General features: G+C 40.2%; 2 protein-coding genes across 2 annotated transcripts; one reads left to right on the top strand and one right to left on the bottom strand.

Moving 5' to 3' along the window:
• Positions 1-1,204: 1,204 nt before the first annotated feature.
• Positions 1,205-1,840, top strand: LOC140981574 (uncharacterized). Its single transcript, XM_073448004.1, has one exon. The coding sequence runs from the start codon at positions 1,205-1,207 to the stop codon at positions 1,838-1,840; it is 636 nt and encodes a 211-aa protein (XP_073304105.1).
• A 12,275-nt stretch (positions 1,841-14,115) lies between these two features.
• LOC140981573 (uncharacterized) lies at positions 14,116-18,196 on the bottom strand. Its single transcript, XM_073448003.1, has 10 exons — positions 18,154-18,196; positions 17,791-18,003; positions 17,536-17,630; positions 16,928-17,377; positions 15,970-16,104; positions 15,670-15,874; positions 15,436-15,470; positions 14,847-14,955; positions 14,505-14,687; positions 14,116-14,174 (listed from the first exon to the last, which is right to left on the bottom strand). Exons 1-10 carry the CDS (start codon positions 18,194-18,196, stop codon positions 14,116-14,118), a joined length of 1,527 nt encoding a protein of 508 aa, XP_073304104.1.
• Between the last annotated feature and the right edge of the window lie 459 nt (positions 18,197-18,655).

The raw sequence follows: 18,655 nt of genomic DNA, 5'->3' as shown, positions 1-18,655 counted from the left end.
GGAATTCACCATCTACAGTGACGCATCTAAGGAAGGCTTGGGATGCATACTCATGCAAGAGGGAAGAGTGATCGCCTACGCATCAAGGCAGTTGAAACCGCACGAGCAGAACTACCCTACGCATGACCTGGAGCTTGCAGCAGTTGTCTTTGCCTTAAAAATTTGAAGGCACTACCTCTATGGCGCCAAGTGCGAAATTTTCAAAGATCACCAGAGCCTCAAGTACTTGTTCACCCAAAAGGAACTTAACATGAGGCAAAGACGATGGATCGAACTCCTGAAGGATTACGACCTGACTATTAATTACCATCCGAGTAAAGCGAACAAGGTGGCCGATGCTCTGAGTCGGAAAAAAGAGAGCAAGATCACTCTGGCCTCACTCTCCGCGAGGCTATGTCTGCAAGAGACCGTCAAGTTAAACCAGGACCGAGACCCTGAGCTAAAGAAACTTAAGGAACAAGTTGAAAGTGGGAAGTCTCAAGATCTACAAATCGATGACAAAGGAGTCTTATGGATGAAAGGATGACTGTGTGTACCAGACTGCGATAACCTTCGCCAAGAAATACTGTCAGAAGCACACAAGTCCAAATTTTCAGTCCATCCAGGGAGTACAAAAATGTACAGAGATCTTAAGAGCAATTTTTGGTGGAATGGAATGAAAAGGGACGTGGCAGAATTTGTCGCTAAATGCCAAGTGTGTCAACAGGTCAAAGCAGAGCACCAACGACCTGGAGGATTATTGTAGCCGTTGGAGATACCTGAATGGAAATGGGAACATATCTCCATGGACTTTGTGGTAGGGTTACCGAAGTCGAGGCAAGGTCAGGACGTAATATGGGTAATTGTTGATAGGCTTACAAAATCCGCACACTTCCTACCCGTCCGGATGAACTACAATCTGGACAAGTTGGCCACACTGTATATGGACAATGTTGTACGACTTCATGGAGTACTAGTGAGCATCCTGTCTGACAGAGATTCAAGATTCGTCTCACGTTTCTGCAACATCTTTCAGGGGGCCATGGGAACGAAAGTGACTCTTAGTACGGCCTATCATCCACAAACCGATGGCCAAACCAAGAGAACAATTCAAACCCTGGAAGACATGCTGCGAGCCTGCACCCTAGAATTCAGTAGCAACTGGAGCAATCATCTACACTTGATCGAGTTTGCCTATAATAACAGCTATCACAGCAGTATTGGGATGGCCCCATACGAAGCTCTGTATGGGAGGAAATGCCGATCACCCTTATATTGGGATGAAGTGGTAGAAAAAGCAATAGTAGGACCCGAGCTCGTACAGATAACAATAGACAAGGTTACAGTAGGCCGAGAGAAACTCAAGGCAGCTCAAGATCGACAAAAGAGTTGGGCAGACCTGAAAAGAAGGCCAGTAGAATTCAACATTGGCGAGAAGGCTTACGTAAAAGTCTCGCCTATGAAAGGAGTGGTCCGATTCAGTAAAGCTGGGAAGCTGAACCCTCGTTATGTGGGACTCTTTGAGATTTTGGAAAAAGTGGGCACGCTAGCATACAGATTAGCACTGCCACCAAGCATGTCTAGAATTCACAACGTTTTCCACGTGTCCCAACTACGGAAATACATCTCGGACCCAAGCCACATGTTGGAAGCAGAACCGCTCATGATCGAAAGTAACTTGGGAGAAGAACTGAAGTACAAAGAAGTTCCCATTAGAATTGTGGATACCAAGGACCAAGTACTAAGGCGACGAGTCATTCCCTACGTCAAGGTGCAATGGTCTAACCACACAGAAAGAGAAGCCACGTGGGAGCTAGAAAAAAGGATGAGGGACCAATACCCGTACCTCTTCATAGACTAAGCCAACCCAAGTTTCGAGGACGAAACTTCCCATAAGGAGGGAGGGATGTAAAACCCGGGATTTTGTACAATCGTGATCATATCTTTTATTAATGTGATTATACTAGGATGGTGTAATCTTGGATATTAATATTTAAATAATTCAGAATATAAAATTTTTAAGGTTATCTAAGTTGTGTAGATAATTTTATCGTGTGCAGAATTATGAAGCTCGAAATTAAGATGGTATTGATTACGTTGCAACTTGAAATTTTGGGATGAATAAATATATCACAATCCAAGAAATTTAATAAAGAATTTCGAATATAAGCAGATAAAGATTGAAAATTTGAGTTGATTTTGAGANTGAAAAATCGATCTCTAATCCATGCCAATAGACTGATTAGCGACCTATTCGATCATTGACAGAAAACGCAACCTGATTGATTCTCCTAAGAGAACTTTCTCCATATTAGAGTATCAGGGATGGAGCCAACCCAAAGGCTAGAGTGGGCCCTGGCCCGAGGTTTATTTTTTTGAAAATATATTTAATTTAATTTTTTTATATCTATAATAAAATTTATTTAACTTAGCCCATGCTTAAAAATATTATTAAATATAAAGTGCAGCCTAGTAATAAAATTACTAGACTAAATTTAACTTGATTTAAATTAACAATTCAACGAGTACATTTAATATAGATAAAGTTTCTCAAAAACCAAAATAAAAAAGTCTATTTTCTCAAAATCCAGTAAATTATGTTAAAATATTTCTTTTATCCTAAGTTTTTGTAATTGACAAAATAATATCAAGTTTTTTCAGGAAATCAGCAGCTATTATATGTTTTTTAGGTTTCCAACCGCTGAGACAAAGTTCAGATGCTATAGTGTATCATTCTTTAGAAGTGGCTGATCATATAAGTTCTGATCGAGCATATTAAATGAAGACCGTTATTATCCAATTGCATTCAAAAAAGAGCAAATCACCAAGGATACAATTTTTTTTCCGACCGTTCTGAAGATTACCATTTTTAGCATGAATAACACTACTTCACCAACTCCTGATGTGACATAATGTTTCCCAAGGTGACCTAATCCAGAATACATTACATATGCTATTTGAGCTAAATCAGAAAAAGACAAGGGGGCATTTAATGAAATTTACTACAGTATACAATTTTGATAGAGACAAGTATAGTTGAGAAGCAAATCAGACCGTTGGAGTTTTTCAACTATATATATGAATGTAGATTTAGAAGAAGAACTCTCGCACATCTTTCAATCTACACTATCACAAAATTTCTGAGAACACTTAAATGATCAGATTTCAAGTTGTTAACTTAGCACTAGCCTATCAGAACATATCAGATCATTCAAGGATCTTTTGGTTCTACTTAACCAACTCATGTCGTTACAAGCTAACTGTTAGTTATTTGTTTAGTTGTCTGGTGAACCAAAAGTTCTTGAACAACTAGATTTGCAAAGTGAACAATAAGAGTTTCAACTTAGGTATTTGTTAAGCCCTAGTTGAAATGAGTTGTTACAAATAATTGTAAAACTTGATCAGCTCTCTGATAGAAATGATCAGACAAAAGATAACAAATTCATAGTGTCATGCGGAATTTTTAGAATATCAAAGATGAATCCCAAAGAATCTCTAAATGACATTGATGAAAGATTCAGTAGTATCATCATTGAGTTTGGATCTCTTGGAAAAGAGTACACCAACAGGAAAGTAGGCTTGAAAGTTATGAGAGTCCTTCCAAGAAAATGAGATGTAAAGACAATTGTTATGAGAGAATTGAAGGTTCTAACAAGTTGGAACTACATAACTTTTCTGCTAACTTAAAGGCATACAAGTTTGAAATGAAACCAGAAGCGGAGAGGAATCTACTTCTAACCATCCAAAGAAAGCTCTTACATTCACCACTATTGAACCCATCCAAAAGAAGACTTGTGAACTACTAAAAAATGATGCAATGTCATTGTTTGTCAAGACGTTTTCCAAGTTCATGAAGAAGAACCACAATATTTCAGAACCCTAATCGGAATTATAAGGAGTCGCCATCTTGTAACATGGTGTGCTTCAACTGTTAGAAGACTGGTCACATCATTGTTGATTTTCCTGAGCCAAATAAATATGATTATAAAAATAAAGGGTAGAAAAGAAATGACAAGAAGTGTCGCAAGAACCATACGACAGTGGTGTCTGAAGAGAGTAAAAGTAAGTGGAAAAATTTTAGTTTTGATTCAGAGAATGAATCCAGTGACAGTGATGTTGAACAAGTTCAGCGTCTCATGTCCGATGTTGATATGGACATGAATACTGATGAGGTATTCGATTTTTACTAAGATGAATTTACATGAGCATATTTTGTTAAAGCAATACATGAAATGGATGAGGATTAATTGATGCTTTACCAAAATTATGTATTAAACGATTTCTCGAATTAATAAATCTAATTGAATCTAATAGTCCAATCATTCTTAACTGAATTTAAATAGATTCAACCTCATAAAGTCGCTGTGAAATTCAAGTTTTTCAACCTAAAGTCGCACACTGAAATCGAATACTATTTCTANAGAATTTCGAATATAAGCAGATAAAGATTGAAAATTTGAGTTGATTTTGAGAATTATGATTAATAAACTGGTTTTCGGTTTATACTATGCTACGAGGCTGGTTGTTTTCAATTGTGTGATTGTTAAACGACGCCGATGTCAAATCNATTTAACTTAGCCCATGCTTAAAAATATTATTAAATATAAAGTGCAGCCTAGTAATAAAATTACTAGACTAAATTTAACTTGATTTAAATTAACAATTCAACGAGTACATTTAATATAGATAAAGTTTCTCAAAAACCAAAATAAAAAAGTCTATTTTCTCAAAATCCAGTAAATTATGTTAAAATATTTCTTTTATCCTAAGTTTTTGTAATTGACAAAATAATATCAAGTTTTTTCAGGAAATCAGCAGCTATTATATGTTTTTTAGGTTTCCAACCGCTGAGACAAAGTTCAGATGCTATAGTGTATCATTCTTTAGAAGTGGCTGATCATATAAGTTCTGATCGAGCATATTAAATGAAGACCGTTATTATCCAATTGCATTCAAAAAAGAGCAAATCACCAAGGATACAATTTTTTTTCCGACCGTTCTGAAGATTACCATTTTTAGCATGAATAACACTACTTCACCAACTCCTGATGTGACATAATGTTTCCCAAGGTGACCTAATCCAGAATACATTACATATGCTATTTGAGCTAAATCAGAAAAAGACAAGGGGGCATTTAATGAAATTTACTACAGTATACAATTTTGATAGAGACAAGTATAGTTGAGAAGCAAATCAGACCGTTGGAGTTTTTCAACTATATATATGAATGTAGATTTAGAAGAAGAACTCTCGCACATCTTTCAATCTACACTATCACAAAATTTCTGAGAACACTTAAATGATCAGATTTCAAGTTGTTAACTTAGCACTAGCCTATCAGAACATATCAGATCATTCAAGGATCTTTTGGTTCTACTTAACCAACTCATGTCGTTACAAGCTAACTGTTAGTTATTTGTTTAGTTGTCTGGTGAACCAAAAGTTCTTGAACAACTAGATTTGCAAAGTGAACAATAAGAGTTTCAACTTAGGTATTTGTTAAGCCCTAGTTGAAATGAGTTGTTACAAATAATTGTAAAACTTGATCAGCTCTCTGATAGAAATGATCAGACAAAAGATAACAAATTCATAGTGTCATGCGGAATTTTTAGAATATCAAAGATGAATCCCAAAGAATCTCTAAATGACATTGATGAAAGATTCAGTAGTATCATCATTGAGTTTGGATCTCTTGGAAAAGAGTACACCAACAGGAAAGTAGGCTTGAAAGTTATGAGAGTCCTTCCAAGAAAATGAGATGTAAAGACAATTGTTATGAGAGAATTGAAGGTTCTAACAAGTTGGAACTACATAACTTTTCTGCTAACTTAAAGGCATACAAGTTTGAAATGAAACCAGAAGCGGAGAGGAATCTACTTCTAACCATCCAAAGAAAGCTCTTACATTCACCACTATTGAACCCATCCAAAAGAAGACTTGTGAACTACTAAAAAATGATGCAATGTCATTGTTTGTCAAGACGTTTTCCAAGTTCATGAAGAAGAACCACAATATTTCAGAACCCTAATCGGAATTATAAGGAGTCGCCATCTTGTAACATGGTGTGCTTCAACTGTTAGAAGACTGGTCACATCATTGTTGATTTTCCTGAGCCAAATAAATATGATTATAAAAATAAAGGGTAGAAAAGAAATGACAAGAAGTGTCGCAAGAACCATACGACAGTGGTGTCTGAAGAGAGTAAAAGTAAGTGGAAAAATTTTAGTTTTGATTCAGAGAATGAATCCAGTGACAGTGATGTTGAACAAGTTCAGCGTCTCATGTCCGATGTTGATATGGACATGAATACTGATGAGGTATTCGATTTTTACTAAGATGAATTTACATGAGCATATTTTGTTAAAGCAATACATGAAATGGATGAGGATTAATTGATGCTTTACCAAAATTATGTATTAAACGATTTCTCGAATTAATAAATCTAATTGAATCTAATAGTCCAATCATTCTTAACTGAATTTAAATAGATTCAACCTCATAAAGTCGCTGTGAAATTCAAGTTTTTCAACCTAAAGTCGCACACTGAAATCGAATACTATTTCTAGTCAATTTAACCATGTGCTGATTGATGTATGAAGCAAATATTAATCTATCGCCTTCCAGTTTTAAATTAACCAACGAATATTCAATTTAATTGGTCAGATTAAAAGAAAACATGATAAACGACATCAATCAATGAATAAAAATAAATAATAGAATTGAATCAAACTCAAAAAATCAAAAATAATTTGTCTCGGTCCTTTCGTGGCCTTAGTCTAAAAAAATCTATTCCATAAATTTAAAACAAAAGTGCAAATCTATGTTTAAATTCAATAAAAAAATACATAATTAAGAAGGAATGAAAAGAATTCTCAATGATTTGGCGTGCGTTGAGGAATTCCTCCAGCTTCTGCCTTTTATCTTCCTCCCTTCAATTCTTCTTCCTCACTGTTGCTGCTTCACTGTAGCCTTCTGTTCCTCCCTTTTGTTCTGCACTTCTGTCTTATCTTCCTTCATCTGCTTTCTTTTATGCTCCTTTTATCTTTCTTCTCGTATGTGCTTCCGTCTTCTGTGCCCTTTGTTCCTCTGCTTCACACCTTTTTTTATCCTCTTCAATCGGCCTCACCCTCAAATCTTTTTAAGCCCATGTCAAGTTAAAAAATGTAGATAAGATTGTAGATGTTTTATTTTCAAGTGTGAGGCTTTATCTTCATCAAGATTGATATCCAATGGATGAGCCCATCAAGATTAGGCCCAAACTGCCGGCCCATCTCTACGGCCCACAGATGAAGGGCCCATGAGCAGCCCAGGTATTCTCCTATAAATACCAAGTTTGAGCGTATGATTATTCATTCACTATATTGTTTTCAACAGCACCCTTAGCTGCTCCCTCATATATCCTCAGTCTCTGACTTGAGCGTCGGAGGGGCTACGCCAGGACATCCTCCTGGCCCCCTTCTAACGGTCTTATTTGTGATTTCAGGCTCAGGACAATTTCAAACCTGCGTCTGGATTAGTGACCCTCGTCGGAATCGGACTCTGAATTTCCCGTGAGTATCACTTGGCGCCGTCTGTGGGAAATCTTGAGTTGAGACGTAGAGATGGTAGGCAAGAAATGAAGTAGAAGAGCTACCTCAGCATCATCGCGTCCTCAGAGGGAACCCGAATCATCTCATGTGGAGACGAGACAGGAACAACCTCGTCAAGAGACAAGAACCGAGCAGCCCCTTCACGAGACAAGGGTCGAACAAACCCGTCCTAATGAGAACGTGGGGAACTTGACCCTGGAACAGCTGGGCCAATTTATCGCCCGGACAGTGGATGAGGCCATGAAAAGGAATCAAGAGTCTGTGTTTGTGGAGGAACAGGCAGCCCGTCAGGAGCGTGAGGAAGATGTTGAGGGCCACCAGAGCAGGGTTGAAGAGCCACAGCCCCACCAAAGGGGGGAGATTAGTGAGATGGGAGAAATGTGGAAGGAAATACAGATGTTGAGGCAGCAGTGGGGAAGCAGAGCGCCGGCACCCAAGAGAGGAAGTCTTTTTTCACTATCCATTTTAGAAGAAGGGCTTCCTCCAAATTTTCGACAGTCGAATGTGGGTGAGTACGATGGACATACTGACCCCGAGGAACACTTGGGGAGGTTTGAGAATGCGGCCCTGTTACATCAATATTCAGATGGGGTCAAGTGCGGGGTGTTTCTGGGCACGTTGGTGAGGTCAGCCCAGCAATGGTTTAACACCTTGCAGCCCAACTCCATACGATCTTTCGAGGATTTTTCCGCTGCTTTCTTGCACAGATTCGCTAGCAGCAAAAAACACCAAAAAAACTATTTGAGCCTGTTTGTGGTGAAACAACAAGAAGCTGAAACTTTGCGAGAGTTTGTCCAGCGTTTCAACAAACGCAGCATTGGAGATACCAGCGGCCACTCCTGACATCATGATAAGTGCCTTTACCCAGGGACTTAGAGGAGGAGAGTTCTTTAAATCGTTAGTGAAGAAACCTCCATCAAGTTATGATGATCTGTTATCTCGGGCATAAAAATATGTAAATCTCGAACATCCCCAACGGCATAAGAGGAAGGAGCAGCGACCTGAGAGAAGTAGAGTTGAGGGAGCGGAAAGAGGAAGTAGGAAGAGAGGCGCGGCCGAGAGGGAGGATGATAAGGCTAGGGGCAGAGGCCAATTCTCATCCCATGTTCCTCTGGATGGGAGTCGGGACAAGGTGATGGAAGTGAGGGAGTCCGGGGGGAGGTGGGAGAAGTCGCAAAGGGTTGAGTGCAGTGCTAGATTGCCTTCGCGGGATAAACGAGAAGGATCCTCATCCAGGAGTCGACAGAGGTCTCGCTCGTCCCCTAGGCGTGGTCAAGGCCTTCCATGGATAAATCAGAGGATCGGGGAGCAGAGAGGGGAAGGTCGATGTCAAGGTGTCCCTCAGGAGCCCGTCGAACCGAGGAGGGGAATGAATGAGGATAACCACCCTACGAGAGGAATGATTCATATGATCTCGGGAGGTGCTACTGATGGAGACTCGGGGCGAGCTCGGAAGGCACGTGGGATAATGCTGGAGAACTTTGAGATATCTAGGGGTGCAGACTTACCACAAGACCCCGCCCTCAGCTTTGGGCCGGAAGACCTCCGAGGTGTTGTGACTCCACATAACGATGCCTTGGTGGTAACGGCCACCATTGCCAATTATGATGTGGCGAGGATATTTATTGATAATGGAAGCTCCGTGAACGTCTTGTTTAAAAGCACGTTGGATCAAATGAAGGTGGAGGGATTTGAGTTTGAGCCGGTCTCCACCCCGCTGTATGGGTTTGCAGAACACGCCATCCTGCCTTTGGGTCTGATGTTCATCCCTCTATCTTTGGGACACGAACCTCTGCGTATAACAAAGATGATGACATTTACCGTGGTGGACACCCCAGCCGCTTACAATGGAATTCTGGGGCGACCAGCCCTAAAGGATTTGAGAGCAGTAGCGTCCATATACCAACCGAAGCTGAAGTTTCCTGTGGGGAAGGGGGTTGGAGTCTTGTGCGGGGACCAGAAGGTCGCGCGTCGGTGTTATGAAAGAATCGTGAAAGAAGAAGAAAAGAGAGGTCGTGAGCATTCGCATGGAAGCTTAAGCTCAGTCTTACAGTTGTAGAGTCATTCGGAGAAGCTTCTAAGTGGGTAACTTTGTCCTGTGGAGGTACAAGAGGAGCAGAGTGGAAAGTTGGAGAATGCGCTGGGTAAGGCTCTAAAGAGGCCCGGGAACGCTTACCACCTTAGAGAATATTAATCTTGACTTTATTTTTGGTGTATTTCGTTTCTGAATTTGTCTTACGTTATCAGTTGAAATTTAATAAAGCCGAGTTTTTATATTAAGTTCGTGAATGTTGTATTATGAGGATAATATGAATTAAATTTTACCTACTTAGGCTGATCCTAGTAGAGGAGTCAGGGGGGGGAAGGTTGAAGCTTGATTTTTCCTGCTAAGGCATCGCCTAGCAGAAAAGCAGAGTTGGGGGGAGAGAAATTTTATTTTCCTGCTAAGGCATCGCCTAGCAGAGGAGCAGAGTGGAGAGGGAGAATTAAATTTTATTTTCCTACTAAGGCATCGCCTAGTAGAGGAGTAAGAGGGTGGAGGGGTTGAATTTTTATTTTCCTGCCAAGGCATCGCCTAGCAGAGGAGTTAGAGGATGGGGTGTGGAATTTTTACTTTCCTGCTAAGGTGTCACCTAGCAGAGGAGTTAGAGGGTGGAGGTGTTGAATCTTATTTTCCTACTAACGCATTGCCTAGTAGAGAAGCAAAGGGCAGGAGAAAATTTTCATTTTCCTACTAAGGCATGGCCTAATAGAGGAGCAGAGGGCAGGAGAAAATTTTCATTTTCCTACTAAGGCATCGCTTAGTAGAGGAGCAGCTTGCAGGAGAAAAATTAAATTTTCCTACTAAGGCATCGCCTAGTAGAGGAGCTAGCGGGTGGAGGGGTTGAATTTTTATTTTCCTGCTAAGGCATCGCCTAGCAGAGGAGTTAGAGGATGGGGTGTGGAATTTTTAATTTCCTGCTAAGGTGTCACCTAGCAGAGGAGTTAGAGGGTGGAGGTGTTGGATCTTATTTTCCTACTAAGGCATCGTCTAGTAGAGGAGCAGAGTGCAGGAGAAAATTTTCATTTTCCTACTAAGGCATGGCCTAGTAGAGGAGCAGAGGGCAGGAGAAAATTTTCATTTTCCTACTAAGGCATCGCCTAGGAGAGGAGTTAGAGGGTGGAGGGGTGGAATTTTTATTTTCCTGCTAAGACATCGCCTAGCAGAGGAGTGAGAGGATGGGGTGTGGAATTTTTACTTTCCTGCTAAGGTGTCACCTAGCAGAGGAGTTAAAGGGTGGATGTGTTGAAATTTTATTTTCCTGCTAAGGTGTCAACTAGCAGAGGAGTTAGAAGGTGGAGGTGTTGAATTTTTATTTTCCTGCTAAGGTGTCACCTAGCAGAGGAGTTAGAGGGTGGAGGCGTTGAATTTTTATTTTTCTGTTAGAACATCGCCTAGCCGAGGAGCTAGAGGGTGAGGGCGTCGAATTTTTACTTGCTTGCTTAAGGTATGCCTACCAGAAGAGAAGGAGAGTTGGATATTTTATTAGCCATTGTGGTTTAATAACATCAAAGATAAATTCATGAGAAGCAGCAAATTCAAATGCAAAATACTCAAGGTTGCATAAAACGAGTTTCATACATGCCAAAAGTGCGCGAAATGAAATAACCAAGTGTAAACATTGCAAAAGTCGCATAATCTTACGGAATGTAAAGCAGTGCAGAAAGGTGTGCTGGCTGGGGGCTCGTGGGTGAGCGTGCGCTCGGTGGGCTGGCAAGGCACTGGGGCGTGCTGCTGGGTGCTCGGGGGCGAGCGTGGCAGGGGGCAGGAAAGGGCGTGGTGCGCTGGGCGAGCAGGAGATGGCGTGTGCTCGGGCGGGCGTGGTGTGGTGCGCCAGACAAGCAGGAGATGGAGGGGCGCTTGGGAGAGCGTGGCGCGCTTGGGCGAGCGTGGTAGCACGGCGTGGGGCGAGCGTGGCGAGAGGATGAGGGGCGAGCAGCAAAAGCCGAGCGTGCTGGGCGAGTGCTCGGCAGGCGATGGGCGAGCATGCTAGCACGGCGTGGGGCGAGTTGGTTGTGCGGCACTCGGGCGAGTGCTCGGCAGGCGATGGGCGCTGTCGAGGCTGGTGGCAGGGCGTGCGCACGACCTGGGCGAGCGGTGGGCGAGCTCGTGGCAAGGGGTCTGCGCGGCTGGGCGAGCGCTGGGCGTTTGTGTGCGCGCCGGGCGAGCGTGGCTGTCAGGGCGTGGCAGGCGAGCTCGGGGCAGAGCGTGCTAGCGAGGTCGAACAAGCTGATGGCAGGGGCGAGCTCGGGGCAGGGCGAGTGCGCGGCCGAGCGAGCTGATGGCAGGGGCGAGCTCGGGGCAGGGCGAGCTCGTGGCAGGGGATCCGCGCGGCTGGGAGAGCTGATGGCAGGGGCGAGGGCGCGCGCTGGCAGGGGCGAGTGCCGGGCTGGGGCGAGGCGCAGCGCGGGACAGGGGCGAGGCGAGGCGAGGCGCTCGGGCGAGAGCGGGGCGGCGCGAGATGGTGGCTGGGCGAGGCGTGGGCGACGGCTCGAGTGAGGCGTGGGCGGGGGAGAGATGTTAAATGAAATTGGAAAGAAAATTACGTAGAGGAGAAGTGAAATTGAAGTAGGGGAGGACCTCTATTTTTAGGGGAGCTCAGACCAAATCTTACCATTCAGGATGAGATTGCGATTTGATTTGAGACTGACGAACGGCAGAATGAAAGTGCACGTCCTCACCCTTGCGATTGATTATTTCTGGAGAGCTTTTGGAGGCGTTGCCCCCAAACCCCCACGACCTGACCGGGCAAGTCGATCCCCGTAATTTTTGCAGCGGCAAACATTGTGCGTTAACGACAAACAAAATTAATTTCTCTGGCACGGTATGTCCTCATCGCCGATAAACTAAGGACAACACAATTAATCGAACTTTGACCCTACGATTCAGTTCGACTCGGGAGGGGGAGACTAGTGATACCCCATGGATGAGCCCATCAAGATCAGGCCCAAACTGCCGGCCCATCTCTACGGCCCACATGTGAAGGGCCCCTGAGCAACCCAGGTATTCTCCTATAAATACCAGGTTTGAGCGTATGATTATTCATTCACTATATTGTTTTCAGCAGCACCCTTAGCTGCTCCCCCATATATCCTCAGTCTCTGACTTGAGCGTCGGAGGGGCTACGCCAGGACACCCTCCTGGCCCCCTTCTAATGGTCTTATTTGTGATTTCAGGCTCAGGACAATTTCAAACCTGCGTCTGGATTAGTGACCCTCGCCGGAATCGGACTCTGAATTTCCCGTGAGTATCAAAGATCCACAAATATTTTTTCAAAAATTTCAATATCATCAAAGAATAAAATATAAAAATATTTTATTTCCTTTCTTTTTATATTTTTTCCTTTGAAGTCTTGTAAATTTATCTTTATCTCCCAATGAAACACTTTTTCACTTTTATTCAAATCCACAATTATTAATTCAAATAATCACACAATTAGGGATAAAAATTCTAGATAAGCACAAATAAATCCATAAATCTCTATCAGATTTAGTCTTATCAATCACCCCCCACACTTAGCCTTTGTTCGTCCTCGGAAAAATCAGAAAATAAAAATATAAACTGAAGAATATTCAATCATTCACTAAAATTGAATTTCATCATCCCCCATCTAACATTTTCAACTTTCTTCTCCTTTCATTCATCTTCCCTTTTTTCTCTTCCTTAAGCTTTTTTCAATCATCAACAACATTCTTTTTTAGTTTTTTCAATCAACACATCATACAATATTCCTTCCTCCTTTCTTTTTTAATTNATTTATTTCTCTCAATTAAGGTAAAAGAATAGTGCATGAGCTAAAATTCGGTAGTTGATGTGAGATTTTGAAGGAATAAGAATGGGAGTTAATTGTATGTCTTTGACACACTCCAATCGATTTGCTAGGCTCAAAAGGGGATACTAGGGATATGAATGATGCATTGGGTAGGCTTGAAAGGCTCAACCAGTCCAAAGATCGCCTAAATCATCTCTAAGTCATTCTCCTCCGTATTTTCGTCTCGTATGATAATCTGACAAGTTCTAGATTGTTTCTTTTTTTTTATGAGCTCACCTCTTGTGAATTCACAATTAATTCATATAAGTATGACTTAAAGTGAATAAATGATGTCTCAAAATATGATACAAAACTAGTTTGTGCTCAAATCCTTCATCTACAACTACAGCTTATCTCAATCAATTTTAGGAGTAATTCATTCTCTTGAGTAATAAAAAATCTAGAGAGTCAAATTAGTGTGTCATGTAATCACAAGTGCAGTTTCTCAAAGAATAACCAGAAAAATTTTTATGCTCGAAGATTACACAATAAAGCACATGCTAAGTGTGGTGACGTGAAACAAAACACTAGTCCCCCCACACTTTAGATTTACAATGCTCTCGGTGTCATGTCATTCAAAAAGAATATAAAACTTGAGTATAGAATAGTAACAGAACACTTCACTGGCAGTGTTGCTTTAAGATCCATGAAGTGCAACATGAAGATCGTAGAATTCCTCGATGATTGTAATACTTTATTTCAACAGTTTAAGCTTTCTAGCATCTGAATCATCTTTCTTCATTACAATATTCCCTACACACACCAAAATCACAGAGGATTAACATAACAAAATGAAAAAGTAAAAATAAAAAATGGAATGACAAGAATTAAAATAAATCACTGGGTTGCCTCACAGCAAGCGTTAAATTTATTGTCTATAGCTAGACAACTCCTTTTATAAATTAGGCCGGATCGTGCAAAGGAGTACTCGGCTCCTTTTGCTCCACAATTCCTTCATGAAAAATTTACAATCGATGTCCATTCACCTTAAAGGGATTTCTAGAATATCCACGGATTTCTACAACACAAATGGAAAAACATCAGTAACAGTAAAAGGCCCAGACCATTTGGAACGAAATTTACCTGGCATGAGTTTCAAACGAGAATTATAAAGAAAAACTTTTTGTCCAGAATCAAATTCCTTATTCACAATCATTGCATCATGCCACTTCTTTGTCTTTTCCTTGTAGATTTTTGCATTCTCATATGCATCAAGACGAAATTCTTCCAGCTCATTGAGTTTTAGAAGACGCCGATAACTTGTAGCTTGCACATCAAAGTTCAAAAATTTAGTAGCTTATAATGCCCTATGCTCTAGTTCAACAGGAAGGTGACAAGCTTTTCCATAGACCAAACAAAAAAAGAAAGTTTCTATAGGGGTTTTGAATGCTGTTCTATATGCCCACAATGCATCATCCAACTTACTAGTCCATTCTTTTCTCGAAGATCCAACGGTCTTCTCAAGAATTTTCTTAATCTCCCTATTTGACACTTCTACTTGACCACTAGTTTGAAGATGATAAGGTGTTTCCACCTTGTGCATGACCCCATACTTAGTCAAAAGAGATTAAAAATGGCGATTACAAAAATGTGTTCCCCCGTTGCTAATAATGGCTCTAGGTGTGTCAAATCTTGTAAAAATATTTTTCTTTAATAATTGGATCACCACCTTAGAGTCATTGGTTGTACAAGCACTTGCTTCCACCCACTTTGATATGTAATCCACAGCTACCAAAATATATTTATTTCCTAAGGAATCTGGAAAATGCCCCGTGAAATCAATTCCCCACTCATCAAACAATTCAAAGACTAAAATATTATTCAATGGCATTTCGAGTCTCCTTGAAATATTACCAACACGTTGGCATTAATTGCAATTCAGAACATAAGTGTGTGCATCCTTGAACAGTGTAGGACAATAGAATCCAGCTTGAAGAATTTTTGTGGCCGTTTTACTTGCACCAAAATGTCCTCTAGTTGGACCACTCTGACAATGAGCAAGTATAGAACTTACCTCCTCCGCTGGAATACATCTACGAATAATGCCATCTGCAAAAATTCTAAACAAAAGAAAATCTTCCCAAAGATAATATTTTAAATCCGAAAAGAACAACTTTTTCTAATGATATGTAAGATGAGAAGGAATAAATTTGCATGACAAATAATTGACAAAATCAGGATACTATGGTAAATTAGAGATTATATAAAGTTTATCGCCAAGAAATTCATCTCTAATTACATTTTTTACCTTCATCGTGCTTCTCCAATCTCGATAGATGATCAACAACTTGGTTTTGAGTCCCCTTGCGATCCACGATCGCTATGTCAAATTCTTGGAGTAGAAGGATCCATCTTATCAATCTTGGCTTGACATCCTTCTTGTTTATGAGATACTTCAAAGCGTAATGATCCGTGTGGACTATCACTTTACTCTTTACAAGGTATGACCGAAACTTGTGCACAACAAACACAACAAACAAAAAATATTTTCTGTAGTAGCATAGTTCAATTAAGCTCCTGAAAGTGTCATGCATGTATAGTAGATTACATGCAAGAATTTGTCCCTCTCTTGCCCCAAAACAGCCCCTAAAGCAATATCACTTGCGTCACACATGAGTTCAAAAGGTAGATTCCAATATGGTGCGACAATGATCGAGGTGGTAGTCAAATTTTGCTTTAATACCTGAAAGCTTGTAAAAAATCCTTAGAAAAAAACAAACGGAACATCTTTCATTAGCAGATTAGTTAAAGGCTTAGCAATACTTGACAAATCCTTGATAAATCGCCTATAAAAACCTGCATGCCCAATAAAACTACAAATTCCCTTGACATTAGTAGGGGGAGGAAACTTTTCTATGATATCTACTTTAACTCTATCCACTTCAATCCCTTTTTCAGAATTTTGTGACCAAGGACAATTCATTCCCTTACCATGAAATGACATTTCTCCCAGTTACGTACAAGATTCGTTTCTTTGCATCTCTTTAGGACTTTTGACAAATTAATCAAACAAGAGTCGAAAGAAGAACCAAAAAACAGAAAAATTATCCATGAAGGCCTCAATATACTTTTCAACCATATCATGAAATATCGCCATCATACAATGTTGAAAAATAACATGAGTATTACACAAACCAAACAACATTATTTTATAAGCAAAAGTACATAAGGACACATAAAAGTTGTCTTATCTTGATCTTCGGGGTTTATGGGGATTTGCATATATCCAGAATAACCATCTAGAAAACAATAAAAAGCATGACCTACCAAACGCTCTAGCATTTGATCAACAAACGGTAAGGGAAAGTGGTCCTTTCTTGTGGAATAATTCAATTTGCGATAGTCAATACAAACACGCCACCCAGTCACAGCTCTATTAGGGATTAACTCGTTATTTTCATTTTGAACAACAGTGATCGCCCTTTCTTATGAATAACATGCACATGACTTATCCACTTGCTATCGGATATAGGAAAGATCATACTTGCATCACGGAGTTTGATTACCTCCTTTTTTATGACATCATGCATAGCTGGATTTAGTCTCCTTTGGGGTTGAGTAGCGAGGGAAGGCTCTTTTTCCATTAAAATTTTGTGCATGCACATGGATGGACTAACCCCCTTGATGTCAGCTATGCTCCATCCAGTGGCGCATATATGGTCGCTCAGCACTCTCACGAGCTTATATTCTTCATCATCTGTCAAGGAAGAAGAAACAATTACCGAAAGTTTATCTTTTTCTTTCAAAAATAAATATTTTAAATGAGGAGGAAGTGGTTTGAGTTCGAGAAATGGGGGTTCTTCTATGGAAGGTTTAAGTGATTTTGGAATATGTCCAAGCTCCCCAATCTTCAAATTTACCGACCTTGGCAGAGGCTTTGATACCTCCAAGTAGTTCATACACTCTTCCACCTCTTCTCTGTTTGATTCCATGCACTTTGGGTTCACAAAAAGCATCTACAGTGGGTCTTCAATAAAAATATCATGTAGACTACACTCAACAATGTCATCAATAGCATCTGTTTTATAACAATTAGAAGATCCAACAGGATATTTCATACTACGAAAAAAACGAAAAGTTACATTCTCATTATTCAACCTTAAAACTAACTCACATTTTGTACATCTATGAGAGCTCTTCCAGTGAAAAGACGACCTAAAATTAGGGGGATCTCACGATCCTCTTCCATGTCTAGCACAACAAAGTCAACTGAAAATATAAATTTATCAATTTTAACCAAAACATCCTTTATAACCCCTAGGATATTTAATAGATCTATCAGCAAGTTGAGAGGAAATAGTGGTTGGTTTAACTTCTCTAATCCATAATTTCTCAAAACAAGAATAAGGTATAAGATTAATGCTAGCACCAATATCACAAAATGCCTTGTTAAACTTAGAATTTCCTATAGTGCAAGGAATGGAGAAACTACTTGGATCCTTAAGCTTTGGAGGTAATTTATTTTTAAAAATAACTGAACACTCCTCAGAAAGATTAACAGTTTCAAAATCAACAGGTTTCCTCTTTTTAGTCAAAATATCTTTCAAGAATTTAGCATAAGAAGGCATTTGAGCCAAAGCCTCTGCAAAAAGAATATTTATGTGAAATTTCTTAAAAACTTCAAGAAATTTTGAAAATTGATGATCCAATTGCAGTTGCCTTTCTCTTTGAGGAAAATGAAGTGTATTAATATCAATATTATCATTAGAATCAAACTCTTTACCTTTCTTACCTGTCTTCCGTGTAGTGGTGGCGAGTGTTCTGTTCCTTAGCATCTTTTGTATTTGATTTCACTCATCCATCATTATTTTCCTCCACATCTGTAGATTTCTGCTTCTTTGGTTCCTCTTCCTCGGCCTTGATCACTGTAATCATTGCATTCACTCCTTTCGGATTTTTCTCAGTATCACTTGGTAATGTTCCAAGGGGTCGATTTGCTAATTGGTTGGCTATTTGACCCATTTGAGCTTCCAATATTTGCAAGATTGCACCAAGATTTTGTAGCCTCGTCTCCATCCTCACAGCGTGTTTCATTAAAAAATCCTCATAAATTGGTCTTCGATCTCCTTGCTTGAATCCAAGAGATGCTGGTGGTACCAATAATCATTGTTGTTTCACTTGTTGAGGATAAACAGGAGGAATATGTGTTGGATTAAGGGAATTCTCATTTCTCAATATTCTTCCAAGATAAATTAGGGTGATTCTTCCATCTTGGATTGTACGTGGAACTGTAT

The sequence above is a fragment of the Primulina huaijiensis genome, chromosome 7, assembly GCF_012295235.1.
Source record: "Primulina huaijiensis isolate GDHJ02 chromosome 7, ASM1229523v2, whole genome shotgun sequence".
Taxonomy (NCBI): Eukaryota; Viridiplantae; Streptophyta; class Magnoliopsida; order Lamiales; family Gesneriaceae; genus Primulina; species Primulina huaijiensis.
The sequence above is the reverse complement of the archived record's forward strand: the minus strand, read 5'-3'. Positions and strand labels throughout refer to the sequence as shown.